Below are 25,519 nucleotides of genomic sequence, written 5' to 3'. Positions count from 1 at the left end.
ATTACCCGTGATGGCTCGAGCGACCGCGCAAAAGGAAGCAACTGGGACATCGAGCGACTTCCTAAAGTATCTTAAATTGACGCGCCTCGCGTGTACATCAGCTAATTGCGCGATAATCGCGTGACATCTTTCCCTCCTCAATCTTCGAGAGGCATTTGCATATCTCTCTCTCTCTCTCTCTCCGTGTATATCGACCTTGTAAATCACTCTGCCGTATCAAAAACAATATTCATATTTTCATATAAAACGAATTAAAATGTCCTGCGATAGGGAAACCAGTCTGCTGCTTATCCGTTGGCTCAATTACAAGAGCATTTCAAACTCACGCATTTGCCCGCCATTTTAGGACTTCGAGGCAATCGTTAACGTTCGAGACGATCGTTCGCCGAGTCGATCAACTCCACAAAAAAAAAACCCCCCGGAAAAAGTGTCATAAGAGAAATTTATTTCAAGTATAAATAGCTAAGCGTCGATTACGAGATATGACATTATAATTTACAAAAATTCGAACGGTAATTAATCTGCTTTCTATAACCTCGCGGAACGAATGACGCAACATCAGGAAACCTAACTGGACACACTTTTCTCTCTTCGAATTCCAATCGAACGAAATAAAATTAATTCGAACTAAATCAACCGGGACATCTTCAAAGATCACGAAACGTTGATTGCACCGGTCGCATTACAATCCGCGCAACAACTCGAGATCAAAGATGCAGAAGTATACGGTGCACGAGGCGCCGAAGTGCCGGGGTTCGCGGGTAGCATCAAAAATAGGGCGCGGATTAAATGTGCGCATCATTCATTTCTTTCCCGAGTCACCACCGGAGGCACGCGGGGTCATTAACGCCTCGCCCCCGTCCATCGGACCCGGCCAGAAATAGGCCGCTCGATTTCCTCGTTTTCGAGCGACGTTCACGCGAATCATCCTGTATACTTTCATTCCGCAGGATTCATTCATTTACGGGTTCCCGGACGCTCGAAGATATCGCACCGGGGCCGGGTGTAATGGTTTTTTCGGGGAAGCGGACCAGTACGCGATGATGCTGTAAATCTGTTTACGGCCAGCGATTAATTTCGCCGAGCCGGGCTGCGCCGAATTTTAACAAACGCGTTTATTTCGCTTTTGCGTGGACCTGGTCTCCTCGGCCGTCTCGGTTATCCGAATCCGAGCCGGTTATCGATATCGTTCCGCGAAAGCCTTTAAGCTGCGTTCACACTTCCTGCTGGATAATAAGCGAATTCTGTTCGAACAGTTGCTTTTGCCATTTCGATTTTAATTTGCACGCTTCAGTTCGTAATGTTTTACTAGACTATTAACCCTTTGTACTCGAGTGGTGACTCCGAAGCGCCACTAGAAATGTTTGTGGCACTATTTCAAAGAAATTACAAAATATTTGTTACATTACAAAATTTGTTATTCAGTAGATTACTGAACATTTAAATATCATACGTGGAAATCGGAGCAGTTTCGTATGAATAAAATGAAAATAGCGCCGAGTGCAAAGGGTTAATTTCCATGTACTACAGTAATGTCTGTTAAGACCAGCAAACTGCTCCAGGAACGATAGCATTTTTAAAGAGCAAAGTTGACGCTTTTACTGACCAGTCTCTCGACGCTGGGGCATAATGCGGCATACAGAACGTCAAACACGATAACATTTGCTTCAAAGCCGCCGGAAGGGAACAAGATTTATTCTCCCGCACAATCGTTACAAAGTGCAATCGTTCCGTCAAGCAGCATAAATCCGAACAATGCGAAACTCAACGGCGAACAGTATCTCGTTCTTCCGCGGGTCTTTGCGGGCCGGTTCGCGAACGGAAACGGGATTACGCAATCAGAGTAAAATTTTCCGAGAGCGTCCACGTTACAGAATACGACGCCCACGCAGGCACGGAGTGAATATGGCGAACTTTGTTCGATGCTATAAAAATAGAAAAATCAGGATGTTGCAGAGATCGACTAAATATATATTAATGTGACAATGGATTTTCCTTATCGAGACGTTCGGGTTCTATACTTTTGCGAACAAACTTAATATTTTGGCATCGGTTCGGAATAAGTTGGCGCGCGTTTTGCTTAAGAGTAAATCATAAGACGATGGCTCGACCGCAAATAGTCGGACGTTTTTCCGGCTGGTTGTCAATCGGCGCGAGAACTTGATCGTATTCCAACGAACCAAGACGTTTATCGCCGTGTGCTAACGACGCTAGGCGGAGACGATCTACCGATGGATCGTAAATCCGAAATTGCGGTCCCCGCGGTTACGACTCGCTCGAACTGTCCGCGTCCACCGATTGCGGATGATTTAAGAGAATCACGCTCTCATGTTTCGCGCGGCGCCTTCTGACCCCCCCCCCCCCCCTCGTCTAAAATCGGCCCACTGTACACCGGGGGCTCGATCGGACCGGACAATCGGAATGCAACGGCTCGCCATAAAACACGATTGTTTTTGTTGATTGCGTGTGTGCCGCCGTTTGCCGGTAGTTTCACTTTGATTGGGTAATTCGCCTCTCGAAGAAGACCGTTTGCGAACGCGCCGTAATGAAGTTCGACGCGAGAGAGGCCTTCCCCGCGATGGCCGCGATTAGTGTTGATCGTACCACCTCTTTCTTGCGCATCAACGGACAATAGTTAGTGTTCGACCGGCTATTTTCACCTTCAACTGTCGGATTTTATATGTTTGCCCCATTTAACCCTTGCGTGGGCCACCGGGCACTCATTTATAACGCACCTTTCAACGATCTTTTAATGTTCTAGAAATATTGGAATATCACTGTTTCGGAATACCGCTTTTGTTTCCCAACGTGGCGCCCACGCCCCTTGTTAAGGGGGGGGGGAGGCAATTGTTGCATTTCAGTTCTCCATTATACGTTTTGAAAATTTATTTACTTTGTTTCAACAATTTCCTAGTGATTTCTTCCTAAAACTTAAGTTTCTTCAGTGATCAATTTTTGAATATTAAAAATTATCTGTATGTTACATAGGGGGCATAAGAATTTTAGAAAGGCTTAGGTACACTGATCTAATATAATAAGTAGACTGTAGATCTTAATGCAGAATACAAGTTTTCTGCATAAAAGACTTGTGAAAAGAGAAGGGGGTTGCCATAAAAATTTCGTTTCTTAATAATATCAATAAGTAGTGAATAAATGTACTACTAGTCATATTCAATTCGTCTGATGTTTCGTCTATTTTGATTTTCATCCACTCATTTTTGCTACAAATGCCGGTCTACGAGCCTGTGCCTGAAAACTGAAGGATTAAAATAAAAAATCCGAGAGCACAACAATGTCTGATTGTCAGGTTCTTCAAGATCCTCGGAAAAGATCATCCACCGCTTTCCAAAAGCCGAAAAAAACAGGGAAACCGAGGCAGAGCAGCGTGCCAAGCGGCTTTCACCTAGCGCGTGTACGAATTTGCATGGAAATCGAAACTCTCCCTAACTTGCATAATCGTTCGCGTGAACACGGCAAATCCTAGAAACCGGGATCGCCTGTGCACTGATCGGTTTCGAGAAACTGGAATCTGAAACGCATCGGTCTCGAGAAACTGGACGGATCGCGCGACGGTGTGGAGTGTCGCGTCCTTTCGTACGTTTCGAGCGGAGCGTGTCCGCGTTCGATTTATCGCTCGAAATCCGCGTCTTCGACGCTGGATATAGGCATCATTTATTTTTATGATCGGCCGTCGCTGGAATACTGGGACTCGGTGTACAGCCGCGCGCGTCCATCGCCGGCTAGTGATTTATAAGCGTTTCGATAGAAACTAGACAATTGGGTCACAGCTGGCTCGCTCGCGCGAAACACGCACCGCACCGCACCGCACCGTCGCGTCGCGTCCCGACTCCGCTTCGCTCGGCTCGGAGTCAGCTTCGCTCAGCCGGGCCTGTTGCGCCCAGACGTATCGCGTGGGTGAGACAAAAGCCGCGAGCCACTCGCGGGGATGTTGGAAAGGAAGCCTAATTGAATCGAATCGCGAGGTTAATTTTAGAATTTCCTACGCGACGTCGACCGTTCACCGGCTGGGCTCCTCTCTCTTTCCCCTCGGCTCTGTGTCTCGCGGTTTCTCGACCGTTAACGAGCATCGGTAGGTACCCCGTATCCTGATTCGTTCGTTGGTAGATGGGACTTTCAGGTGCGTTTAGGTGAACGTGGCTGGCAACGTGTTCGGTGAAAGCTTTCGTGTCGGGTATTATTAGCGGGGTGCTCGTGGAATCTGAGACCGGGTGACATTGCTTCGTAACGGGGAAAAGGGGAGTACACTGGATCTGTGGAATAGCATGAATTTCACGTTACTTGAAAACAAGAATGAATTCGTTCAGATTCTTAGCGATTTTTATCGTAATATACCTACAGTATCTGGTGTGGTCGATCGAACAGCTTTTAAAACGAAATACTTCCTTAAACCTTTGAGAAACCGCGGTTTCCAACTCTTACAAAGTTTTCTTCGCACGGAACAAGGTTCCCGTTCCTCATGAAACGTTAACGCGAAAATATCGTCCGGCAGGATCGCCCCTGCGGGAACGCGGTCAAAACGAATGCACGATGGAATTTATTAGGCACGTCGACGGGGGTGTAGCGATCCGCGCGCACATTTCCGTTGCCACGTCGGTGATCGTTGCACCGTAGGTGGTGCAAGCCTTTTATTCCGTGTAACGAAGCGGCGGCGGCGCGGTCCCGTCCGGAAATAGTCGCGCGGCGCTCGCGTAGAGAAATCACTTCGGGGATCATTTATTCGGAGACTTAATGGTGTCGTGGAATGCGGGAGAAGAGCGGCGAGCTTCACGGTGACACCAAAATGGCGGCCGCGAGGCCGGCGCGTACGACCGCAAGGGGAAATCTTTGACGGCCATCATCGTCCCGGAAATTGATGCGTGCAGTATGCGGCGTCGGAGGACACCCTAAAAGCTTGGGAGCCGCTTTTTTCACCAGACGGTTCTTTTATTAGATACCGCCCTTACTTTGAACCCTGTCTCCGTGGCGCTATTGATGCTTTCGGGAGAGCCTCGGTGGAAATAGCGACCGGTCTTGTCAAAGGAGCCGAATGCGTAACTGGGAAAGCGAGTTTCGGTGCAGTGGATGCAGTCGGAGTGCATCGGGGTTCTTGAGGGATCTCTTTCCGGTTTATCGGAGATTGATGACGTTGTCCGTTTTTCGATTGAAGAGTCTTACTGACTCGTGGTACTTGTCCATCAAGAGTCTAGGATCTAGGTAGGGTACTGTTCTTGTCCTAACAATGGACACGGGATAGATGGAATTTTCGAGTGAAACGGAGTCACCTAAATTTAAGATGTCCCTATGAATGCAACTAGAAGATGAACGTTTGTATTACTTTGCAGCTCTGAAGACACCGCCAGCGTTCCACGAGCAACGCAAGCAGCTGGAGCGGGCTAAGACCGGGGATCTGCTGAAGGCGAAGATCCAGCAGAGACCGGGACGAGACGAGCTGGTCAGGCAGCACATCCTGGAGGATGTGGGTCACGTGGACCCAAGCCTCGCCGAGAGGCAGCGAATGCTGAAGAAGGCCAGGCTGGCCGACCAGCTGAACGACCAGCTCAGTCATCGACCAGGACCGCTCGAGCTGATCCAGAAGAATATTCTTCACACAGAGGAGCCCATTGAGAGGGCGGTCAAAGGTGAGTCCTCCAATCTTGATCGAAACGCGTTGGCCCTTCGGAAGAACGTTGTTCGCGCCTGGAAAGAACAACGGTGACGTTCGGTCCACGCAGGTCTTTCCGTTCGCACATTCTTTCGGACTATTGTCTGCGAAGAGGTCTGAAGCTTGCACAATTTGTCACCACACCTCTGTTGCCACATCATTTTAGCTAAACAATCACGAAGATAGACTCAGATAGACTCAGATAGACTAGTACCTATACTGGGAAAGTGACAATGAATTGTTACACGAGTTGTTGTAGCAGCATACATATTGAAGCGAACTGAAAATGTATCCGAGGCTCATGACCACAAGTACCACTACTTATCTAGCTACCACTAGCTAGATAACAAATGTGGACGCAGTTGAAGAAGACTTTGTTCGTTCTAACGGACCTTGTGATTTCATTTCAGAGGGCCACATTCCCTTCAAGGCCACCTGCGAGGGCCAAGTGACGAAGCCCCAGCACCCGGACCACTACATCACCTTCGAGGACGACTCTCAGAGTTCGGAGGGCGCGCCCTCGCCTCAGCTGGAGTCCCGGTCCGATGTCCTAGAGACGGCAGCCGCCTCCGCAGGGATCGTTACCGTTTCGCTTAGTATTCCGACGACCGGCGGCGCCGTGGTCGTCTCGTCAACGTCGCCGGTCTTCCAGCAGGCATCGAACGAGTCAACGATACAAACGTTCGCGGAGCTTTGCAACACCGTGGTTAGCTCGCAGCAGCAGCAGCAACAGCATCAGCAGCAACAACATCAGCAGCAACAGCAGCAGCACCAACAACAACAGCAGGTCCAGCACAGTCAGCAGCATGCTTCGACGCAGGTGAGTCACGAGCCTGGCAAGAAAGGGAGAAACGTTTAAGGGACAATAACGAGAGAACCACTCCGGCGAGGACATTGTATAGGACGTTCGATAATACGGGGTCGGGTGGGGGGACAGGGAAAGGGAAAAAAAGAAAGGCTCGACGACTCCGACGCAAAAATAGATTTACGTCGGACGTTAAGTACCGGTCATAAATTGGTGGGCAACGATGTGGGCCGATTAATCGATGAATTCCGCGGTGAAAAAAGCAACGATCTCTGTTAACAGGCGAGTCAGACGAACGGTCCGTCGACGACCCTCCTTCCACTGGCGCCGGCGGCCAGTCCGATGTCCTTGGGCTCGACGACGTCCAGCCTGAGTCCCCTTTCCAATATCTCGATAGCGTCGCCCCCGGCACCACCGCCGGCTGCCATCACCCCCAGACCCCAACCGAGCCCGATCGCTGCGTCCACGTGTCAGAGGAGCGACGCGCCCGGCAAGGATAAGAACAGGAAGAAGTCCAAGACCAAGAGCCAACCCAAGACCCGCACCATCAAGTTCCACGAATACAAGGTGAGTCTACATCCTATTTTCACCGTTTCACCGTGGACCAGTAGACTGGTGTCCAACTAGCCCCATCCCTGGGGATGTTGCTTAACCCTCTTCCCAGTGCCAAACTTTAGTCGCGTACTGTATAGATCTGAACTAAATCCGTGTTTAAAGCTTTATGGAATTGATTGAATATTAATTGCACGGTACATGTTGCACACGAGTCAAGAAGTAGATAATTTCCTAGAATCTAATTTCGACTATCGATAGCTCGGAGCAGAATCGCGTTCGATGAGTAGTACCCCTTCAGCGTTTGCATCACCACCCCGCCGTTGACGTAACGCGCCGGAACGAGGCATTCCTGTCGAGCGGGAGTCAATGTTACGTTTACTACTTTCACTCCTGATTCCGCTGAAACCGTTCGGGAAGGCGTGATCGGTCTTTACGCGCGCGCGATTACGAGGATCGTATCCGCTCGGACCGCGGTGGTAAAAATACGCGCGGCGCGTTTTACGACGCGGAGTCGCGTTTATCAGGAGTGAAAATCGAAAGTGTGGTTTCGGCCGGCGAAAATACGCGACGCGAGGTAATTATCGTGAGACGGGGGCTGAGCAGGGGACAAGCGGGAGGACCGCGGTGAGACGAAGTACCGGTTCCGTTAATATTCGAGCTGGGGGAGCAGAAAAGGGGGACGCATAGAGAGAAGAGCAACCGAAGAAAGACACGAGTCGATCGGGAAGAAAAGGGGGGAGAGCAGGGACAAAGAAGAAACAAGGGGAATAAGAAAGTCACGGAAAAAAGGGGGCTACCAAAGAGTAGAAAAGAAAGCGGCGGAGAAGGGCTGAAGGAAAAAAAGACCGACCGAGAGAAAGAGGAAGCAGCGAGAGGCAAGAGCAAAGTAAAAAACGGGCACGGCCGGTAAATCTCGGCTTCGGTAGCCCGCGAAGAAGCGATCGCTTGCTCCCTGTCTGTCTTTCTCTTTCTGTCTCTGGTCCCCTCTCTGTCCCCGTCGAAGGGAGAAAGAAGCGCAGAAGGAGATCGTATCGGGTGATTAACTCTCGCGATCTCTCGAAGGGCCCGGGGCCCGGGCCCACCTCGTTAGCTCTGAGTAATTCGAGCGCTAATTGCACCTAAGAGCGAGGAAGCCAGGGAGCAAAGGAGATGCGGATCCAACGGGGTCCGAAAGGGGGTCCAAGGGGGCTGGCAGGTCCAACGGAGCCCCCGATAGCTGCCACGGACCCCGGCCACGCTCCCAAAACATTCGGGATATGGCGTGGCCGGCGTGAAAGCGAGCCGGGAATGGGCGTGCAAATGAGGGCGCAGAAAACATCTTGATGTATCATTTATCACTCGCGCCTCGGCCTCTCCTACGTCGAGCATCCTACATCCTCTGCCCCTGGCCGTACGCGATTTTTCTCTCGGTTTTTGCGCGGCGACGTTACCGACGGCATACCCGGAATTTTTCTACTGCGTGGAACGACCGAAACGCTGCCGGTAATTACCCACGGCAATTTGTGCGGCTGATGACTCTTCTCGCGTTTCGGGGACATCAGGGGTTGGCCCTGTCTCGAGTCGAATTTACGCGGGATCTTTAATGTCGGACTACGCGCTTCGTTTGATTGATATCCGGCGATATCGATGCGATCTCTCTGCCGGTATATTTTAGTTGGCGTGCCCCATTGGCAGGAATTAGTCTCAAATCGCTGCCATAAATTATTGCAACGCCGCGTGTTGCTTGTTTCGAGGCGTTTTTAACAAGTCTGAACCAAGATGTTAACACAGCAGCTTCTTAGAAAAATGTCTAAGCGTTCAATGGCTTGCAGCGTGGCTTTCTAAATAGTTAAATGAACATTACGAGCTCCCTTCACGTGACAGCACGCAGGATGCCAAGCCACTCCTCCCTCATTAGCCGCGATTAATCCTAACGTCGAACAATGTCTGTCACCAGGGTCCGCCAAACGCGCAGAAGACATCGGTGTCGTCGACGACTTCCGGTCTCGGCTCGGCGCCGCCCGGCGAGACCAGCTACGAGCTATTGCTCCAGCAGCAGCAGCTCTTCCTCCAATGGCAGCTCGAATGGCAGCACAAGGTACTATTCCGACATCATTACACAAGTCATACAAACGTTCGTTTATCTCTCCTCAATCGGTTGACACCGATGTTAAATCAATTCTGAGAATCTATAATTACACAATAAAAGATTAATTTTAGCAGAATTCTTAGTAGCAATTGTCACCATAAACCAACAAATTATTCCGAGAAATATAATCGAAGAATTTCTCCTGGGACTATAACTTAACCCTGCATTGGTGTACGCATGTCAGCCATTGTCCATTGTAACTTTGATTGAGCAATCAAACTACTCATATTCATACATTCCTTAATTCTACTATCACCCCTAGTACTGTTAGAAGTCTTTCATTTTTTGATGAAATGAATTTGTAATGACAGAACAGCAATATTCTTTACGACAGTTTTAGTTTCAAGCTCTTTCGTTTCAAAGGATAACCATCAACATTCTTACGACCACTCCAGAGTTAAAAGTAAATCTCGAAGTTTCATTTCGACGTAGTATAGTACCCCAGAAGCCTGTTCATAGGTCTGCGGTAGGTAAAACGTTAAGAACGCACGGCCACTCGAATCTCAGACGAACCTCCCGACCGGATGTGGCTCGTTAGGCGCCACGTTACTTTCTCTCCGCGGTAATTTGCATAGCAATTACGCTATTACGCGCAGATTTATAATCGAAGATCGAGTTACGAGATCGCGGCGAATTGCGATCGATTGAAACGTCTGTCGCGGCAGCGATTATCGCGTCTACGACCGTTGAAACCGCATAGCCGTTTTGCGTAACGAGTGTTTCTGTCCCGCAGTATCCACAGATCATCCTACCGGCAGCACAAAAGCCATTGTCCCTGAACAGCAGCGGCGCCAGCGATGCCGGAAGCATCAGCGGAAGTAGCGCGAACGCGCCCAGCCCTGCGCCATCCAATTCCTCGAACAACCCCTCGGAACAACCGCCGCTGAGGCCCCTGGGAAAACTGGAGGAAATGAAAGGTACGATGTTCCTGACCTGGTTCTCTTCTCTCTCTTCTTCTGCGTCCGACCCTTTGTTCCCTAACCTACTTCGGTCCGGATTCCTAAAAATTTTTTAATCTTAATAATCACAAGTTTTTCCAATGAACCTACAGTAATTTGAACACGGTGGGAAGCTATTTGCAATCATTAGTTCTTCCTGAACTAGGGATTGACCGTACATATGTGCATTTCCAGTAAGCGATCTCAAAGTGGAGCTGAAACGTCGAAACTTGCCGGTGTCTGGCTCGAAGCCGCAGCTGATCGAGAGATTAAAGCCGTTCACGGAGTTGTCCAGCAGTAACTCGACGTCCAGCTCGAATGGACCGCATGTGACACACATGGGCCACATATTGATGGACACACCGGGGCCAGTGACGTCCGACGAGTCTAGCTCCCACGCTAAGAGCCCTGGCTCCGCGATCAAGGACGAGCCCAACAGCCCGCGGTTAGATTCACCGCACGGCAGCGAACAGGACGATCCGTCGAGCCCACCAGGTAGCTTTCTTTTCATACCGTTCATCCTTGGGACCTCAGGAGTTAGCACAAAAATGATAATCCTGTCTCCTCGACTGCCCGATCCTAAAAATATATTGCGAATCAATCGCAACCAATCACAGACTGTATCAACCCCCGAGCTCCCAACAATCTTTGCTTCATCCCACGCCGTAAAATTGAGTCGAGCTTTTAAAATATTTGGTCAGTGCAAAAAAATACGAACTTTTGCGCTGACCTAAACCGTAGTAGAAATGTTAAAACTCGGGGAAACCGTTTCGGAACGCAACACACGTCGGTGTCTTCACGCGTGCAGCTCGTGTTTCAGGAGACGATATAATCAAAGAGCAGAGAAAGCGGATAGAGGAGCTGCAGCGCGAGTTGTACAAGTCTCAGCAACAGCTCCAGCAGATCCGTCAGACTCAGCCGACCACCGTCCACGCCGAGAAACTGGTGCTCCAGCAACACATACAGAACAAGATGCAACAGCAACAGCTGGCTCTGCATCTGCAGCATCTGCAACACTTGCAACAGCAACAGGCGCAGCAGCAACAGCAACAGCAGCAGCAGCAACAACAACAGCAACAACAGCAGAGTCAGCAGCAAGCTCAACAGCAGACGCAGCAACAACACGCTGCGTTCCAACAGCTGAACGCGAAGGCTAGCCTGGCGGCGTACCTGCAGGCGCAGCCGAACAACACCGCCATCTTGGATTCCTCGACTTTGACGGCGATCAACAACAAGAAGAACCAAGCCAAGAACAGCGCTACCGTTCAAATTCCAACTGCTATCGTCCTGAACCTGGCGAAACCTGCAAAACTGAATGGCTCGCTGCTTGGTGCTCTGGTGGCGCAGGCGCAGGCCCAGCAACAGCAGCAACAAACCGTCGCTGCTGAGGAGGGGAAACCGCCGCCGCCCCAGTATGACGAAGCTGCAAAGCTTCTCAAGGTAAGAACCCTAGAAATATTGGTATTAAGGTAGAGTTCAAAGAAAATATAGTGTTTTCCGAAAATTGTTCAATCCTCAAAATGCTGAAGTTGATCAGTGAAGCTTCCGAGGAAGCTTTCTGCAGAATACAACCTGGTCAACGAAATACGTTTTAAACCCTACATTTTTCAACTTCAGGTGAAAATCGAGCCAGTCCAGAAGAACCACATCAAGAGCCAGGTGGTGGACGACGTGCTGGAGATCCTGATAAAGAACGGGGAGCTGCCACCGAGTGCTGCCCAGGACCCGGCGACCCCGACGACCCCGAACAGGCAGTTGCAGCAGAACCTGGTGTTCACGGCGCCGGCGGACAGCCAGACGCATTCGTTGGTGTTCACCGCTGCTAGTCCCATCAGCCCGATCAGCCCGATTGCGATGGAGGTCTCCCAGAGCGATTGCGTGAGTTATCCGGCTCCGACACCGCCACCACCGCCCCTGTTGCCTTACGCGACGTTCAGCATTCAACTGCCCAGTGCATTGCAACAGTTACAGCAACAAGAGGAGATGTCGTCGTTCAACACGGATCTGCTGACCTCGGAGGCGGAGCTGGATACTGCCATGCTGCTGAGTCCTCAGTCGGTCCACCAAGCGTCGCCAGATCCGCAGCCACCTCAGGAGGTCACGTCTTCGGACAACGCCAACTTAGACCTTAAGGTAAATGTAATTGCGATCTGAAAAGATTTCACTTGGCAAAAATGCCGGTCTAAATGGAAATATTGGCTAAAGCGGTCATACATGTGTTCTAAATTCGATGGTGGCATTGCTAACGCGTTTTTCTGTCATCTCCCTTCAGGAACTTGGACTGGACCTAGAAACCCTGGATACCATGGACTTCGGCCAGCTAGACTGCGACCTCGGCGTCAAAATGGAGGCGCCGCAGGAGTTGATGGACATCGGAGACATGCCCATGGACATGGACGACCCGGATTGGCTGGACTCTCTGATGCCCCAGTCGCCGCCAGCCACTTCGACGACGATGTCTCATCATCAACCAGCGTCGTCCATGAGTCTCACCTCCGGAACGGACATCTACGACCCGTTGCTAGCCAGCAGCCAGGATCCGTTCGATCTCTTCAACATGGAGGACACCGACTTCAAGATGTCCTCCGACCTGTCGCTCACCTGGGACAAGGTTGACTTCGCGACCTAGCCCGGGATTCAGCCTTGGAGCTCGGCCTTGTGTACTTAACCAGCAAACGGGGAGCTCGTCGCGGACGAGCCGAGTCGACACAAGTGCTACACGCGTGTTGTGAACCATGTCTGTGACTGTTTGGTGCATTTCCACGACTCGTTTCGCAGCAGATACATACTTGCCTCTCGACGACGATAAAACGCATACATACACATGATGTACGGGGAAAAGAAACAGAATCGCGGCGACATTTCTCGGCCGACAGGGACGCTGAACGTACTTATCAACGCCGGAAAACTTGTTTACGCTACTCGGACGTACCGAGCGGAGGAGTTTCGTACGAATTAGGGGTAGAATAGCTGTACAATTTTTACGAGCGAGACTTTTAGGTGAGTAATTGACAATCCGCGTCCGGGAAAAACGGTGCGAGACGAGAGACCGCGAGGCGATCTTTTCGAACGGGGTTTTACTAGAGCATGATTGCTCCGTTTCACGGTAGAGTAAAACCAATGCACGGAAGCACTTTCCTTTCGCGATGTCGACCGCGGGGAACGTTTGCTTCCTCTCCGAGGAGCTTCTCTTTGGGACGTCTACGCCTCGCGATCGATCGATCGTTCGGATAAAAATTGCGTACAGCAACGGTGCGGCGTGGACCATTTAGCAAGAGCTACGTGGTCCCGCGCGAGTGGAAACAAGACGACAACGACGATGTCTTCAAAATTCTCCAAAGAATCTTCTTGCGAGCGTTCTTAGCTAGTTTTTACTATCCAGTCTACAGTCGTGTGTTGCTTGAGTTTTCATAACTGCGAAAAAAATAGCGTGTGTGTTAAAACTGGAAAGCCAACGGGAAAGCTGCGTATATATTTCTCCTCGTACGCTATCCCGCAACCCTTGAGCCCCTTCATCATCCGGCGAAACCAGCCACCCAGCCACCACCCCTCCCTCCCGTGCTCCCTCCAAAACGAACGAACCATTATTCAATCGTAATATAATAATCGGATAATTATTACACTTACGAGAATCTAATATAAACGTAACGATCCATGGTATGTATGTATACATGTGTACACGTATACGTACATATGCATATACATATGCATATATGTATGTACAATACAGTAATGTACGCTGCGTTCGGAAAGCCGAGAGAGAATGAATGAGAGGATGACAGAGAGAGAGAGAGAGAGAGAGAGAGAGAGAGAGAGAGAGAGAGAGAGAGAGAGAGAGAGAGGATGAGATAGAGAGATTGAAAGAGTGTGAGGTATGGAACGAGTTCGACGGCTTTCCCGCACAGCTATATAATTTTCTAAGCAAGAGCATGTGATGTTAGAGGTTACATATTACATTATTTTAATCTCAGTAATCGCATAGAAAATCTTCGGAATGGGTGTGGATAGTGGTGTACCGATGTCAGGGTATCGTGCGGTTCTCCCGTTTCTTCTTATTTCCCTCTAATGAGTCGTTTCATTTTTTGTTAATTTTTTGTGACATTCCATTGTTGCCAAACTCGAGTACGAGCAAGAGACCGAAGCTACGCGAAGAAGCTGCGCTTTCGCACGTCTGTTCCAACAGAAATCGGGGGGCCCGTCTCAGAATCTGACCACTCGTGTTCAATCCGATCATAGATTTTCAATTTTTTCAATTTGGAGAGTCAACAAGGAGACTCTGCAACATAAAGTGATATAAAATACTTTTATCTGGATTGCTTGAAGTTCTTCAAAATGTTGTCACAGTGTTTGTACCGAAAAAATGGTATGGATGAAATTAACGCCTGAGGATTTTAAGAAGATCAGAGGTTGCAATGATTTGAGACGCCCCTCACAGAACCAAGTGGCTTCGTACGTCGACGTAACGATAAAGGATCGCACTGCCTAGCTCGGTAATAACGCGAGAAAGTGACGAATGCCTGCGGTGTTGTCCGTGAGAATGTGTATGAGCGCGTGGAAACGGTATCAGCGTACGTGATCAGCGATGGTGCTAATCGAAACCCTTAATTAGAGCTGTCGGTTGTCCTCCATAATTGAATCCGCGAGCACCCTCGCGCCGTTAGAGTCCTCTAAAAAAAAAAACGATCCCCGAATGAAATTGACTTGATGATTCGAGCCGACTCGACGGTGCGAACCGTGCTCCGCGATTCAATCAGCTTGATCCCTTGTTCTCACGATCGAAAGTGGCAGTTTGGCAAGCGAGGTCGTACCATCATCGTCATCGTTCACCCCACTGCGCACAAAGATGAAGCAGCTAAAAGTATGCAACATTCCAAACGTCGTTCACGCGCCACAGAGAGAAACATCCCGTGGGCCTCGAAACACCATGTCCCTCGCCAGACGCAGCCAAGGATCTGAAACAGACCCTCCATTTCCGATTCGTTGCCTTGCTAGACGCTTATTGTTCGCTGAAATCGGACCTGAATTGTTCACTATTTTCGTTTATACGTAATTCGCAAACACAGTTCATCTGAACGCAATCGGAAGGGGATGAAGTAGACCACGAGTCGAATTAGTGTTCTCCTCGTTTTCGCTACGAGCAAACTTACGATCAACCTTTTAACTGGAGACTGTTTTTAAATGTCACCTTAATTGATGCGTCACAGTATTCATATTGGTATAAGCTACACTAGAACCTCGGTTATCCGAATTAATCAGAAGGACGTAGGTGTTCGGATAAACAGTTACTCGGTTCCAGTGATGAACTAAGTACAATCAGTTCTGCTGTACGTCCATCGTTTTAGACTGAGCTGTGGAATATATTCAGACAATAAAGAAATGTGATGCCTGAGATTTGGATAATCGAGGTTCTATTGTATTCACGTTGGTTGGAACGGAATTCTTGTCACTTCAATTTTATTTGTGCCTTGTGACTCGTGTAAGCGTTCATAATTGGAGAGTCGTCCAGTTAAAAGGTTGAACCCATCGATTTGGATAGAATCAATAACATTGACGCTGGAACTGCCGGAGGACTCGAAACGAGCCACGTGGAATTGTACGTTTTGTCACTGGTGTTAATGCAAATCAATTAACATCTCATTTTCCGGGATCAATTTTTGTAAAATATTTTGGGTACCTTACTTCCGGTAGTTCTAGCGTTGAAGAGCAGCGTTCACCAGTTGTAAGACGGTGGCAAACGACTAGAGAATCGAAAACCATAAAACGACGCTGTCAGCCTCAGTCGAGGTCCATTCGAAACCCGTGCATTTAGATCGAGACCAGTTCCCCTTGATTCGATCACACAGTCGCTTCGTACCCACGCTACTAACTCTGCATTTAAAAGTCCTCTAACCGCGCGATGGGGAAACAGAGGGAAAAAGGGAGAGGGAGGGATGAAGAAAAGAGGGAACATGGTGCGTGATCGGGGTTGAGAGTCGTGCCAAAAAAGAAAACGTCCCCTTGCCACAGCGTATCGCTTCGTCAAAACGAAACGCACCACCCGTTGCCATGACAATAAGAGTTTTCTTAGCGTGTTGTAAAATAATCATTTTATCGTACTCGAGCTAGGGCCGAGGAGAGTGTCGCCAGGACACGTCCTCGAACATGCGAGCTCGCCTGCCGAGGGTACGCTTCGAGTAGCGTCGTCCATGAGTCTCCGAAATGACCCCCAAAAATGATATCATCAGCAAAATGGCTGACATCTTTACGTCCCTCTTGGTGACATAAAAGGGCCCCCCGAAGGAACCAATTCATGGATCACGCTACTATCGGGACAAAGTTACTCGTTCGCTTAAGTGTGCGCCCCGAACGTGGCCTTGAACGGTCGATCGACTCCGCCGTGACCTTGGGCCGACCTTGGGCAAGCGTTTCGTCTTTGAACAGCACGAAGATCCTCGAATGTTTGTTCTTCGTTTTTCACGAAGGGTGTCGCGGCCTTGAGCGTCGTTGCTTGTCACTGCGATCCCCGCGATAAATAAAATATGTTCTTCGTTTCTCTTCGAATCATGAAATCTGTCAACGATCGATCGATTGATTGATTTGCCAGGCTGTGCGAATCTGGTAGTCTGTGTCCGTGAGACGCGTGAAAGTGTCTTTTTTCTCGTTTGTATAATCGAGCATGTTTGCGAGAGTGTGTCGGTGGGTTGCGCGCGCGATGAAGACGAATGGTGAGGAAGATGAAGAGAGAAAGGGAGAAAGAAAGAGGAAAAAGTGTGTGAGCGTGTGTGTGTGTGGAACGTGTAGAAGAGCTACTAGGGGAAATTCTACATTTGGGACGCGAGATTTGTCGTCCGTGTATAGTTTTGCGAGAGATGTACCGTGTATCAACGTGCTAAAAACAACAAAAGTTTACAAAAAAAATGTATACACGTAACGTACGATTGCGCGTGCTCGTACGCACGCATACACCCAACATATACACGCGTATATACATACACAAACACAAACAGACATACATACATACACATACAGTCGCACGAACGTATTTTGTATGAGCATGCGTAAAAAGAAATGGTATAAGTTTTGTTAAGTAACTATGAATTTATTGTAATGATATGTACGTTTAAGTAACGATCACGTAATTATTGCTAGAGAGAGTGTTATTTATTTTTATTTGTTGCAAATTTATCGATTGCCTTCCATTTGAGTAAATAAATAAATCTAAAGTTATTCGCTAAGTCGTTCGTTTATTTACCTCGAGAAACAAAGCTTGGAGATCGTGAGCGTTTCGTATATTCGCATTTAAATTTAAAATTGTGCGCAAAAGATGTGCGACGACCGCCTGCGTCGGCGCATGCGCAATAGGCAGATCAGTAGCAAACGTTCAAACCGAGCTAACGTTCCATAATTCGGAGTTTAATAAAATTATTCGTGTGTAGAAAGAGTGAAGAACGATGCGAAAGTGTGTTGTGCATTCAGTAAAATAATAGAAATTGATCGACTTACATTGATGCGCGACAACGGCAGCGACACAGCGAACATAACCTCTCAGATGTTTATATTGTGCTTCTGATCAGCACAAAAGTTCTAGACTTCCAAGTGAGTACCATCAGAAATTAATGTCTACCGTGTAAGTTCATCAACAAATAATCAATTATAATCGGATCAATGACGTTCCACCATATTTACAATTTTTGAGTGCTATGCTGCATAAAATGTTAACTCTATTTATAATGTAGACATATTGCTAAAAATTCGTAAATGTAGGTTGTTTCAGAACTCTAGTTGCCAAACTGCATAACTGTATAGCAACAATGAAGCGCAAACCTAAAGTGACGTCAACAGATGCAACAGCTCCAAAGAAACACCACTGGGCAACTGGCTTGCTCGTTTCCATGGAGGACCCTGCGCTCAAGGTCAAGGAAGACGATAAAGTGGTTGTCATCAAGGACAAATATCCAAAGGCACAGTTTCATTATCTGGTCTTACCAAAGGCAAACATCCCCTCGATTTGGCACGTGAAAAAAGAGAATGAAGATTTGTTAATTCACATGGCTGATGTTGCAAAAGACCTTACTAAACAACACAAAGATTTCGAGTTTCTGTATGTGTTCCAATTCTTGCAATTTATTGGTTCCAATATAGGCAATTGTAAATAGATTCTTTTCAGTATTGGGTATCACGCTGTGCCAAGTATGCATAGATTACATTTGCATGTGATAAGCACAGACTTCAATAGCCCATGTCTAAAAAATAAATACCACTGGAACTCGTTCACTACGCCCTTCTTTCTGCATTCAGTAGGTATGTAAACAAATGCAAAAATATTTTAATGAAATACACGAACCAGTTTACAACTTACGAATGTCGTTTGCAATCAATTTTTGGTGTAGACGTCTGCAATCAGTTGCGCGAGAAGGGCGAGCTCAAGAGATTGAAATCCGAGGACACCGCAGAACACTTGAACACCCCGCTTAAGTGCCACAAGTGCCCCCATACTCCGAAAAACATGCCCGAATTGAAGAGACACTTGTTGTCGCATTTGCCGAATCAAAGAAGTATCGTTTAGTTGAGACAATTGTTTTCCACGGAATTAGACGTTTTCTTCTTTCCATTTAAAACACTCTCGGTTACATCTGTGCAACGCATTTACCGAAAAGTGCATAGTAATAATTTGTAACGGCAGCCTTGTCAAAAATGCGAACATTAGAATAAACGGAGTTTACGTCATGAACGATAAGATTGTAGATTAAAACAAATATATGGTTTTTTACATACTAACTGCAGTTAATTGCAACCCTCGCTCCAATTAACATTCTCATTAGGATAGGAAGAGGAGGTAATGTCGAATTGATAACACAAAAGGCATACGGTATTTCGGAAAATTTACTATAAATAAATTTGATGTTAATATTAATAGGTCTTGCCGCCTATATAATATCAATTACATGCTAACTATTTACAGAGTCTTCTTATCCGATGTGAAGTATTCAAGTGTGTACAAGGTGAACCGTTTTGTGTGACGTGGTGTGTCGGGTGAGTGTGTGAGCGTGTGAGTGTACATTAGTCTGTATACATTTAGTAATACTGCAATTAATAGTTGAACCGTCCTTGTCACGCCGAAACGGTAGGCAATCGAATATAATCGCAAGGCCATGGTTGTTATTGCTTGCGTGCTTGAAAATTAGCGCATCTCGTGAAACGATCTCCACTTTATCTTCAATTATTCTTGTCATACGTGAAACAACAATTCTCGCCAGGTTTTTGTCGCACTTTTAAGTATTATCCACGCTCGCTCGCGGTATAAATTAAATTAGCTATACGGTACTCTGGTGTCGCGTTGACAGTTGTGTCGTCTTTCTCTCAACAAATTACGGCTAGAGATTTCTTAAGTTTTCTCGGCTAGTGTTGCGAGTGTGGAGCTATAATACAAAAGGTAGGGGTTTCGCGTTCTGCTGACAACGCCGAGCGCCGGCCTTCTCTCGGGGGTGTGTCAGGAATATCTCGGTGATTGACCAGTCTCTCTCTCGCACGGTTGAAAAGGGGTGCGAACAAAACGAAAGGAGGAAAAACGCAAAACTATTTAAATACGATAAAAGGCGACCCATTCATCTGTCCCCTCGGCTGGCGCTCGGGTGTCGCACCACACGTTTCCCACGTGAAAGTTTGCAACGTCTGCATAAAACGTAGAACCTGCAAAGTTTACCAACGGTGGAAACGTGTCGTAAGCGTGCGCCGTGTCACCGACCCGTGTGATTAAACGCCTCCGGGGGGTCGATAGAACGGCGACGCTGCGACGCGCTCTTTCTTCGGGGGGGAACGATGCGAGGGTTCGCGTCGACGTTAGCGAGGAACTTTTTAATCGGACGTAGCCGTGAACGCGATCGAAGCTCCTTGTGGCGTTCGAACGATCCACACGGACGCAAGCTTCGGAAATTTAGCTCGTCGACGGACCTGGTGCATCGTCCCCGGTGAAAGATCGCGTCGACGATCTTGGGAGACCGGCTATCCGCAAACCGGTGCGCGATCTTGTCCTACGCGGAACGGCCATGTGCGAGCGAACGAACGCACAGCTGATTCACAGAAAATATTCGGCCAGATATACGCGCAAGAGACACCACCGGACACTGCAGGGCTTCAGGACATAGTCAAAAGAACAGTACCACGTCAATTATAGAGGATGTTAGAATAAGATGCGTTGGGCCATCCCTTCGCATCAAAATATTAGGTAAGAAAGTAGATAAGAACTGATTTGACTTATATCGAGACATTCGTGCAATTTTCGTAAAAAAACAATACTAGACAATCCTGAAGGCTGCAGTGAAGAAACACGTTTGCACACGGCTCGCCCATCTTCGTGGTTAGATAGGGGGACTCGGATGGAGCGACTGGATACCATTCAAGAAAGTCTTCCCCTCTGATAATTTAAACTGCTCCATCATCATCCAGCCCATCACGGAACAGCAGCTATCGGAGCGGCAGCCGCGCGTACTTGATCGGCAAATACGCTATTTCAAGCCTTAGCTCCAAAATAGCCAACCGTCTTACCACCCCATGAGCCCTACACCAACAGACGCAAGTCCGTTGCCCGCGTACAACCCCAACAACATTCGGCGCAGCTACTCGCATCTGCTTACGTTCATTAAGCGATGCGGTTCGTGTATGCGTCTCGAAAAGTGCCGTGTACAAACGTGCGCGCGGTCCGATATCTCGAGCAGAGTGGGGCCGAACATGTTCCGACGTTAGGCCGTTCACCGCGTCGACCATTCGTATCGACTACCCTCCGTGACCAGGGCAGAGCAAATCGGGGAACGACGAGGGTTCGGGGCGAGAAGGGACGGGGGAACAAGGTTAACAACAAGAACAACAACAACAACAACTATCAGGATTCCTTCGCGCGAACGATTCTCACTATAATTGAAGGAAGGAGAGACGGGGGGATGGCGAGGGATCGGTCGTCGAGGCCGCGAGCCGCGCTTTCGCCCGCAAGCACCGTGCGTGACACGCCAAAAGCGGTCATTTTGGAAAGCCACTGGGCGCAAGGACAATGCCGATCCGCGAACGGACCACCATTATTTCGAGCATACTCGCGCCGCGTCACGGACCCGACGATCGACCCGTCTTCTCCTCCCGAATCTCTCCTTCCGAATACCCTGTTTAAGTCTCCTAAGTGTCGCGCGAAGGAGGAGAACGGGTGGAAAAAGTGGATAGTAGGAACGCGAGAATGTGGGGAGTTTGCTGGGGGGGGGGGGCGGGGGGTGTTTCTTACGCGTATAATACAAACGGGTCACGGGTCACGGAGCTTGTCGCGCGCGCGCGATCCAGTCGTCCGCCGCGTGTGGTCGTAGGTAACGTCAACGAAATGATTAAACCTAAGTGCGCGGTACCAGCCTAAAATCTACGGACGAACGAGTTCTTTCCTCTATCTCTCTCTTTCGGTCTCTCTCACTGCTTTATACACGATTTTTTCCCTAACTACTATTCACAAGTCATAAATACTTTGTATATCTGTATATGCATATATGTCAGTGTATATATATGTATATATATACTTTTTATAGAATATCTATATAATATATAGAATATTTATGTATAGATAAATATACAGGTATCGTACAAGTTTTCGCCGGTGACGACTGGATCGCGCGCGCATACGAAGGGTAGCATCTCGGAGCGTGTCGGAAACGCGGCAGTATTTACAAGAATACCTAGAGTATTTTACGCCTAAGGACGATTGTAATATTAAATATATATATATATCTATGTATATATATATTTTTTTATATATATGTATATATGTATACTCGCGGAACGCAATATTCTTTTTACACGAGGCTGCGGTGACGCGTGTACACGCGGCCGGTTGTACGCTTGGCGCGTGTACACGCGTACGCGAGCACGGCGCTCTGGTGAACGGCTTTTGTTTTTTTTTTTTCTTTAATAGTAAAGTAGTAGCGGTAGCAACTAGTAAATAATAATCGCAGTGGTGGTAGCGGTAGTGATACTAGCAAGTCTGTGTGTATGTTTAAATCCCTAAGTTGAAAAGCGCGGTATTTTTTGTCTAGATCCTTGGATATTAATCTTTCTTTTCTCGCGGGAACGTGAAAACACGATGATAAATAAATAGATCGCGGGACAAACACGAGAATGCAATAAATTAAAGGAAAGTCGCGTATAGTAGGGAGAGACACGAAAAATGAAGTATAACGAAACGATACGGGAACGAACGAAAAAAGAAAGAAATATATTAACATTAATTAATATTGATAATAGTAAACGGAACACGGTGAAACGAAAGTCGCTTAAATAACGCGTCGAGAACGTTACGAGAGGGTGCAAAATACTTATGTCGGTAATACACGGCGAAGTAGTTAATAACAATAGAACGTTAACGATATCTAAACCGGCAGCGACGGCACTAAACTCTAGGAAAATTATACTAATAGTAAGAATGATAACGACGATATAGGTTTCGAACGCGAGCAACGCACTTGCTTTAAGTGTGTGACGTGTACGTGTACGTGTGTTTTCTCTAGTGTACGCGTGCAGTTTCGCTTCTAAACGGGGTACTACATCTCTTAAAGCTATCCTTTTAATTCTCTATCATCTATCTACCTAACACAGGCATGTCCGAGCCAAGCTCCGGAGCTTAAGGTTCTACACCAAACGTTCTCTCTTTTCTCTCTTTCTTTCTCTCTCTCTCTCTCTCTATACGAAGCGTAACAATTTCCGCTATTCGCGAAACGATAACCACGGCGAACACGAGCGTTTCCTTTCGAAGTATCGTGTCCCGTTTAGCGGAACAGCCTCGGAAGGATACTGGGAGGGAAACTAATCGAGTCTGTCTAAAAATAAAAGAATAGCAATGGTGCTTTCTGCTGCACCAATGCGAATTTCTAAGGGGCGAAACAACTTCGTGCACTTATTCGGATTCGAAACGAATTTTTTCGAAACAATTCTATGCGGTGATTCGGCTTTCGTGTTTGAGAATGGATTGAACGGGATCGAAGATTATAAGCCAGCCATATAACCCGGGAGATCTTGCAAGGAGACGAACAATAATTTCGTTCTGTGTGCACAAACGTTTGCGTAAGTTTCACCTGAATAAGTGCGTTTTGTCACGATTCTTTGGGTTCGATCGCCGCCATACTTTGCGGACAGAGACAGGGATCGTCACTACAAAGCCGTATTACGAACAATAAAAACGTTACGGTTTTTGTTTTTTTTTCTTCTATTTTTGTACCAGATTGATGAACTGACGTTGTTGGCCTGAACGGGCTCCCGAGGCGGCCGAACAGCTTCGGACAGAGAGAGAAAAACAGAGAGACTCGCGAAGGGAGAGCAGCTCGGAGCAGGGCAGGGGGCGCTCCTCCACCCGTGGACATCCCTGACCTAATTTATGTAGTGCAACGGTCATTGTGTCTCTAGTTTTCCCACGAAAGAATAGAGCTTCGTTACTCCCCCCCAATTCCCACCGCTTCATTTTGTAAAACAAACGTTATTTCCCCCGCGTTTTTTTTTTATATTTTTGCTTTTTGTTCATACTCCCCGAAAAAGCCACTCGAAGTCTTGCCTTCGATCGCGATCCAAAAGGATCGCGGTTCTTTCAGTTCCCGGCGATACGCGCAAGCACACACATACACACGCAAGCAAACAAACGCTCTCATTCTCACTTTCTCTCTGTCTCTCAATTTCTCTCTCATACACACACGCACACGTTGTTCGATTCGCAGTCCGCAGAGGCCAAGGACCGGGGAAGGCGATGTCGCGAAAAAATTCAGGACTATGACGAAAAAACGTTTCTCCTGTGTTTGTTTTTCACGCGCGAAGAAAAACCGCGGTCGGACAACGATTTTTGTACCTACGAAATATAATCTATCTATACGTCTACCTAACTATATAGAACACTATTTATACAATCGGCGGACGATTTTACGAAGCCTGGCTCTTCGATTGGAAACCGCGCTAAATATTTACAAAGTTCCGAGAGGATATGGGGGCAACGAACAACAAGAGAAGAATACTGTAGAATTTGAAGAGAGCAAAGGCGGGCCCGGAACAACACGCGATATTCCGAGAACCCCTTCCAGGCGTCGTAAAACTGTTCCCCCGTTAAAGCTGCAAAGCGGTACGTTGTCCCCCGACGCGTTTTTCCGGATAATTTTTGGTTAACTTCGACTATAATAAATTGACGGCTAGACCCCTAGCGGGACCGGCAACGATCGAGGATACGTCACCACCGTTGCCGGTCTCCCAGCTTCTATATATCTCGTCTCTCTCTCTCAATTCGCTAGATAATTTTGGCTATATTTGGAACAAAACCGCTTGTGCACGCCGCTCGAATGCGCGCGCGTCCCGCGATCGGATCGCCTTCCGTTCGCTCGCGCGTCGAAATTTCCGCGAGCTGTGTGTTTCGTTTCTAGTGTTTCTTTTGGTAATTTTGACTACAAATTCCATATCTCTCGACTCTACCGATTCGTTCTCGAATAAATATTTCTTCGCCGTTTCATTATTCGGGCGATCTCGATCGCGAGAGCGACCGGCTTCGGACAGCGTGGGTGTACGAGCACGCGCGTGCTATGATCGCGCACAGCTCTCGAATACCTTGGCTAAAAAGTCGCGCTATTTTTCGCGCGTGTGTCTGTGTTCGCGTGCTGGAGCCGAGCGTGCAGCCTCCGAATCGAGGTTTCCCGAGCAATCGACAATAAATACGGAACTATAAACGCATTCTCGCTGCACGTTACACGCGGTTTTACTCGACCCCCGAGACGCGTGCGCGCGCGATCACCTCGGAGGGGGTGGTATTCTTTCGACTGTCAATTAGTTCACCTAGACAATTTTCACCTAAACTGTACAAGAACGCGCTTCGATCGCGCCGCGTGGTACGCTAAACTTATATCCTAAGAACGTATCATTTTTCTTAACGACGAGTCACGATTACCCTAAATCGAATCATCTATTTGGAATCGCCAACCCCTGGCCAATGGTTACAACAAACGGTCGGTTGTGTCGCGCCTCGCGGACTTTCACGGTTCGCACATTAGTCTATACAGGATGAAAACCTTTTCCTTCTTCTTCTCCTACTTCTGCTCCTCCTCCAGGCTTTCTTTCGTCCTTTCTCCTTCGTTCCGTGAAAAGCGATCAGTGTTCAGTCTTCTTTGTTTACGAGGTGGTCTCCTGCAGGCCGTAGTAATGGACTCGCATGTTCTCGATTGCTCTACACCACTCCAATGCGAATCCCTCGGGATCTTCGAGATAGTAGGTTCTGTTTGGCTGTAACCAGACAGGAAAACAAGTTGACGCGTGGGATTCCCATTGCTGAAATACCGGCCGGCGTAAACAAGGGTAATCGAACCGGGCCAAGGTCTGTTTTGCTACTATAGCCGCAAGTAATTTATTTTTAATCGCGGTAAACATTGTCCGGTAAGCAAATCTACCGTAGACCCGGACAGTCT

General features: G+C 47.9%; 3 protein-coding genes across 11 annotated transcripts in view; 2 read left to right on the top strand and 1 right to left on the bottom strand.

Annotated features, from left to right (window-relative positions):
- The window catches only part of LOC143357347 (uncharacterized), a 322,767-nt gene extending 305,473 nt beyond the window's left edge, over positions 1 to 17,294 (top strand). For 2 of the 4 annotated variants that reach the window (XM_076793760.1, XM_076793763.1), the window contains 9 exons: positions 5,343 to 5,639; positions 6,073 to 6,482; positions 6,750 to 7,034; positions 8,959 to 9,099; positions 9,884 to 10,067; positions 10,284 to 10,583; positions 10,897 to 11,528; positions 11,706 to 12,221; positions 12,361 to 17,294. In XM_076793760.1, coding sequence (XP_076649875.1) covers positions 5,343 to 5,639; positions 6,073 to 6,482; positions 6,750 to 7,034; positions 8,959 to 9,099; positions 9,884 to 10,067; positions 10,284 to 10,583; positions 10,897 to 11,528; positions 11,706 to 12,221; positions 12,361 to 12,717 — 3,122 coding nt within the window. In that variant the 3' untranslated portion in view covers positions 12,718 to 17,294. The remainder of the gene's footprint in view (positions 1 to 5,342; positions 5,640 to 6,072; positions 6,483 to 6,749; positions 7,035 to 8,958; positions 9,100 to 9,883; positions 10,068 to 10,283; positions 10,584 to 10,896; positions 11,529 to 11,705; positions 12,222 to 12,360) is intronic. The other 2 variants (XM_076793762.1, XM_076793761.1) reach the window with 2 other exon arrangements.
- A 101-nt stretch (positions 17,295 to 17,395) lies between these two features.
- On the top strand, positions 17,396 to 20,360 carry Aptx (aprataxin). 3 transcript variants are annotated; one of them, XM_076793536.1, is made up of 4 exons: positions 17,396 to 17,663; positions 17,842 to 18,168; positions 18,235 to 18,368; positions 18,458 to 20,360. In XM_076793536.1, the coding sequence occupies exons 2-4, from the start codon at positions 17,879 to 17,881 to the stop codon at positions 18,631 to 18,633; spliced, it is 600 nt and encodes a 199-aa protein (XP_076649651.1). In that variant the 5' UTR covers positions 17,396 to 17,663; positions 17,842 to 17,878; the 3' UTR covers positions 18,634 to 20,360. The 3 variants fall into 3 exon arrangements, with proteins under 3 accessions (XP_076649651.1, XP_076649652.1, XP_076649653.1); XM_076793537.1 differs by having other exon boundaries at positions 17,832 to 18,168; XM_076793538.1 differs by having other exon boundaries at positions 17,764 to 18,168.
- Pdk1 (Phosphoinositide-dependent kinase 1) overlaps positions 18,933 to 25,519 on the bottom strand; it is a 744,020-nt gene continuing 737,433 nt past the window's right edge. For all 4 annotated transcript variants that reach the window (XM_076793522.1, XM_076793523.1, XM_076793525.1 and 1 more), the window contains one exon: positions 18,933 to 25,337. In XM_076793522.1, the coding sequence (XP_076649637.1) occupies positions 25,227 to 25,337 (111 nt within the window). In that variant the 3' untranslated portion in view covers positions 18,933 to 25,226. The remainder of the gene's footprint in view (positions 25,338 to 25,519) is intronic.

Source organism: Halictus rubicundus, chromosome 9, assembly GCF_050948215.1.
Source record: "Halictus rubicundus isolate RS-2024b chromosome 9, iyHalRubi1_principal, whole genome shotgun sequence".
NCBI classification, from domain to species: Eukaryota; Metazoa; Arthropoda; class Insecta; order Hymenoptera; family Halictidae; genus Halictus; species Halictus rubicundus.
This window is presented reverse-complemented; position numbering and strand designations above follow the sequence as displayed.